General features: G+C 46.2%; 1 protein-coding gene across 1 annotated transcript; it reads right to left on the minus strand.

The window, feature by feature from the left end:
* Positions 1-2,637: 2,637 nt before the first annotated feature.
* Positions 2,638-4,789, minus strand: LOC123116832 (F-box/LRR-repeat protein At2g42730-like). The gene is made up of 3 exons (XM_044537725.1): positions 3,810-4,789; positions 3,588-3,722; positions 2,638-3,225 (listed from the first exon to the last, which is right to left on the minus strand). Exons 1-3 carry the CDS (start codon positions 4,725-4,727, stop codon positions 2,842-2,844), a joined length of 1,437 nt encoding a protein of 478 aa, XP_044393660.1. The 5' UTR covers positions 4,728-4,789; the 3' UTR covers positions 2,638-2,841.
* Between the last annotated feature and the right edge of the window lie 420 nt (positions 4,790-5,209).

Genomic DNA, 5,209 nt, shown 5'->3' on the forward strand with positions numbered 1-5,209 from the left:
TTCAGCTAACATAATTCTTTCCAACTAAGCACAAAGCACACCTTATTTAGCAGCAGAGATAAATTCAGTTAACTCTGTTCTTTTCAGTTAACAGAGATATTCGGTTAATAGCTAACAGAATTTCAGATAACATGTGCTCTCAGTTTCAGTCATTTATTAAATTCAATTAACTAAAGATCTACTTTCACATATATGCTGCACTTTTCAGTTTTAGTTCTAAACATAGCACACATCTCTGCACAACTTAATAGCTGTTGCACCACACATCTCCAGCAGCAAAACACATCACACACCACACATCTCCAGCAGCAAAACACATCACACACCACACATCTCCACCAGCAAAACAAACAAGTGTTCAAGATTTAATACCTGGTTGACAGGACAACCCAGGAATCTCCTCCCTGTCAAAGCACCTTCAAAACCTACCATCTTCTTCGGCCTCTGATGATGCATCATGCATGTGGGCAAAGATTCAGTGTGAGAACCATAGAAAGATGGATTCACCACACTGTCAGGGGTTTCCTGCAAAAGAAACTTGGAATCAAACCAAAAGCAACTTGGAATCACAAATTTGGATGAACTAACCCTAACACTAACTCTGTTCCACCATTATGCACTTACAAAGAGCCGAGGATCCATTGAAACCATGCAGATGTCCTCGTCCGAGCTCTCCTCGTCAAACCAGGAAGGCATGGTCAAGTACTACCAGTAGCAACAGCGGCGGCGGTGACGGCGATATGCTTAGAGCAGCAGTGAGAGGGAGAGGATGAGGAGGAGAGTGAGTGAGCGAGTGAGGAGGGAGAGGATGAGCGAGTGGCTGAGCTCGCTCACTTATTGGACCGACCGACAGGCGCCGTTCCGACCGCGGACGCGCGGTTAACGGCCGTTAACGCGCGGTGGGCGTCGGTTGGCCAGCATGGCACCTGAAACGTGGGCCAGGCCGGTCAGTTTGGTGCTTAGCGCAGGCGAAGCCGCCGCTTTCGAGACTTGGTAGTTTTTTGCCACGGATTAGGAAAAATTTGGTAGTTTTTCGCACAAAAACGTAGAGTGGTAGTTTTCTGCCACGTTTCCGTCAAATGTGGTAGTTTTTGGTTAAATACTCTTTAAATGACTTGAGACTACCAAACACGACATGCAGTGGTTAGTTCATTGCATGCAATGTTATTAATTAGCAAAAAAACATTAAGTTCCCTTGTTTTCCCCTCCACCTTGGTTGCGATGCGCAAGCTAAGATGACTTACACACCTAGACGGAGGGAGTAGCGATTTTTCATGCTCGATGTAGGGTTGGTGGCACTCTGGCTGTCAACTCAGTTGTTGTTTTTATTTTCTGACTTGCATGTATGGGGATTTCTCCACCACCTTGTATCTATTCGGTCATTTGGGCTTTATATATAAGGCTGGGCAAAAACCTGTTTTAAGAATATGCCTTTCTCCAACGATGGTACTACTCAAAGTAGTGCAATTCTCAGGTTCAACAAAGACAAAAGGAAAGAAAAATAATACTGCTGGGGTCATGTCTCTCTGATGCAGACATGCTATGTTTATATACTGATGTGATGTGGCAAACTGCTGATGGTTGTCCAGTTTCGTCTATGAGTGAAAGATTACCAGATCTTGTCCAACACTAACATTGATTGCTAACAGATTGTGCATCACAAGCTAATTTTCCCAGATTTTCCCCGACACTTAAGTATAGCTCTTCTACACGCGTTGTCGAATAAAAATGCCAGAGAAAAATAATCCCAGAGTTTGCACTGCACTTCCAGAAACTAAAACATTGCAGTGCATGATAAGCTAAGAATTCCACGTTTTGCCCGGTTCGGGAAACTAAATATAGCTCTTCTGCATACCAAATTAAGTAATACGCTTCCTGTGAATGCCCTTGCCAAGTTTAAGTTCTGCCCGCGAAAAACAAGATTCTAGTGTAACCAGATAATCTGCAACAAGTGCTATTAATTTTCACTATTAACACTTCGAATCTATCAAGAAGCAATAATTAGTTTCACATCCTGTTCTGTTTTTGCAAAACACTTCGGCAAACTGAAAGATTGTGACACACTAAAATGTACTAGTGCATTACATGATACTGCCAAGCCTGCACCAGCCCCCCCCCCCCCCCCCCCCCCCCGGTTCCACGGACTTCTGAATCCCAATATAGCAATAACCAAGAAAGAGATAACAAAAACATATTGTTTCATTGTGAAAACTTAAGTCACGATCTCACGCAGTGTATAAATATGTTAAAAATAGTTTGTACAGTACTAAGCAGCGTGCGAGTATGGGACACACGCCCCTCCGTTTTTACAGGCTCTGTTTTTGCAAGAGACAGCAAAGCACTGTCACTTGTCTAAGCAAATAACTCTAAACTTGGCCGAACACTTTTGCCAACAGTAATTGGAAGAGAGACCGTAAAAAGTTACTACTATCAAGCTGAAGAGCGTGTGAATATAGGACACACACCATTCTTTCTGTATAGTAGTTCATTTTTTCAGACTACTGTTTCTGCAAGAGACTGGGTGGACCTGTAATTACAGTGAAGCACTGGTCACTTGTCTAAGCCAATAACCCTAGACTTTGTGCAATGAAATGTCCATTTAAAAGAGATGCCCGGCAATCTGCCATGTGCTACTTGGATTTTCCTTTCAAGGATAAGACATTATATCAAAATTGAACAAACGATATCAACCTCATTTCAGCAATTCACGAAAACGATAAATAGGTGCATGCTCTTTCAGTTTCCAGCTAACATACATATAAAGACATTAGAAGTTTGGAACTAAAGATATATGATGGCATAAACAGAGTATCTAGCCCTTGATATTCTCTTGAAAGGGCATCAAACCTTCCGACAGAATTTGCATAATGACCTATCAAAGGGATCAGCTATCCACATATCATGCATGTGCTTCTTATAATAAAAACGGCAATTACCATAATCTCTTTCAAAATCAAATCGCGCATCTCTAGAAGCTCTGTTATCCAGTTGTAGCCGCATGTGCTGATTAGCCACCCACTTCTGATTGCAGCTATTACGATAGACTCCAAATTTCATTAGCTCGAGTACCTTCGCATTGAGAACAAAGAACTTGGCAAAGTCAACATCTGGTGTCTTGCCTTCATAGGTGTTCAATACTATTGCTTTGAGATTGAGTTCAAGGCATTCGATAGGATCGAGCGTGCCATATTGCCCCAGATTTTTCATATCCTTCCTAAGACGCGACTGCAAAAGAATAAATAAAGCATAGTTGCCACTTAGGTCGCATTAAAAGGATAGTTTTTCTTTTGCAGGCAATAAGAGGCAGTCTGGATCATTTGTAGTGATGTGGGAACAGAGAAATAATGAACAATATAGTCTCCAAACATGTTACTTTTAACTTCAATCCACACATGTTTTGACAACTAGATTTGTCATCATAACATTTGTGGAAAACTGATTTTATAGCTGAAGTTAATGTTAACGAAAGTGTACTAATATTATTTCTTCCATATGTTCAAACTAGGCATCTAGAGAGATAAGGCTAATAGAAGTTATAGCAACAAAGGTTTTCTGGAGTAGTTAGCATTCAGCAAAGAAGATTTCACCTGGATGTATAGCTTCTCCACGCAGGGAAAACATCTAAGGAATCCAACAACTACGTCCAGATTGGGGCCAATAGATTCTAGAACCAAGACCTTCACTGTGCGCACCGACACAGCCAAGCTGATGGGGATCATTTCCTGGAGAAAACCAACTAGAAATATCAGATTGCAATGGAATGAGGGATGCCCAAATGCAAGTCTGAAGAAAATGAAGACTTATTCCACCTTAACAATTATGGTTCCCAGGCCAAACACAAGTTCGTAGAAACGGCAAGACGGATAGCCCAACACCGTCAGTTTCGGTGCGGTGATCACCCTGATTGTCCTGGGGCCATTACAGCCAAATGAGATCAATCTTTCAAGGCATGGTGCATCCTCAATGACAAGCTCCTCCGGCAGCTCCTCATAGTGACCAACAGAGACACCAATACTCCGGAGAGTCGGCGAGACGATCCGGGCGGTGCTAAGCCCACGGATGCCCATAAGCTCAAGGCTCTCAAGCACGGTGCAGGCGGCTAGAAGGCGGAGGAGGGCCGGCTCCGAGACGGCGACGCCGGAGAGGTTGAGCTGCTTCTGCCGAGGGAAGGCAAGCACGGGGGCAGCATCGATCACGGATAAATTGCAGCGGCCGATGCTGGCAACGCGCAGCGTGGGCGCGAAGTGGAGCACGGAAGGAGGCAGCGCACGCTTGCTGTTGCCCCGGTAGAACTCGAGCTCCTCGAGGCCGCCGAGGGCGGGGGACCGGAACCAGCCGTCGAACCTGGCGTGATGGTGGCCGCCGAGAAAGATGCTAGAGATGCAGAGGCGGCGGGCGGGGCCAGGGTGCGCGGCGAGGATCTCGGAGACGACGGCGATGCGCTCGCTCTCCTGCGAGGAGAGGGCGTCGTCGACGGCGAGGTTGAGGGGCGCGGAGCGCCAGAGGTGGCGCCACCGGGAGGAGAGGATGGCTGTCCGCGCGCCGTCCTTGGTGCTGGGGAGCAGGGAGATGATGGTGCCGAGGATCTCGTCGGGGAGACGGCTGATGAGGTCGAGGCTCGCATCGTCTCCGCCGCCGGCACCCTCCCTGCTCGCGGGAGGATCCCGCGGTGCTGGCACATCCCGCCTCCGCTTCTTGGATGCGGCAGCAGCCGCCGCATTGTCCATGGCCGGTGGCCGCCGCCGTCGCCAAAAGAAAAGCAAATGAAGAGGACGAGAACACAAGCACTAGTAGCCCCCAACAACACGAGTAAATACGGCACCCACTCCACTCCCGCACTAAATTCACTCTGATCTTTGACTTCCTACGCATGCAGCACAGCTGAGTCCCGAGACGAGTCGCTGTGCATATAGCGTGGTGGCCTGCCTTGGCCTTTTTCAATGTTTCGACCTTTTCAGCAAACTTTAGCACAAAATAAATTCTCACAAATTTTATTTTACAATCTGATCCTTTTGATAATGCGATAGGCTGTGGAGTTGCTGGTCTATATAGAGAAGCCAAGCCATCCAGTGTTTCTTCCCTTAATAGATATAAGTGGCAAATGGGCACACATTATTGCAAACGCCATAGGATGTGGCGGTTCCAGTAACGCCATGGACCTTAGGGTTTCTGCCCTGCCACTTAGATACTTAAGTAAGTCATGGTCACA

Source organism: Triticum aestivum, chromosome 5B (genome assembly GCF_018294505.1).
Source record: "Triticum aestivum cultivar Chinese Spring chromosome 5B, IWGSC CS RefSeq v2.1, whole genome shotgun sequence".
Lineage (NCBI taxonomy): Eukaryota > Viridiplantae > Streptophyta > Magnoliopsida > Poales > Poaceae > Triticum > Triticum aestivum.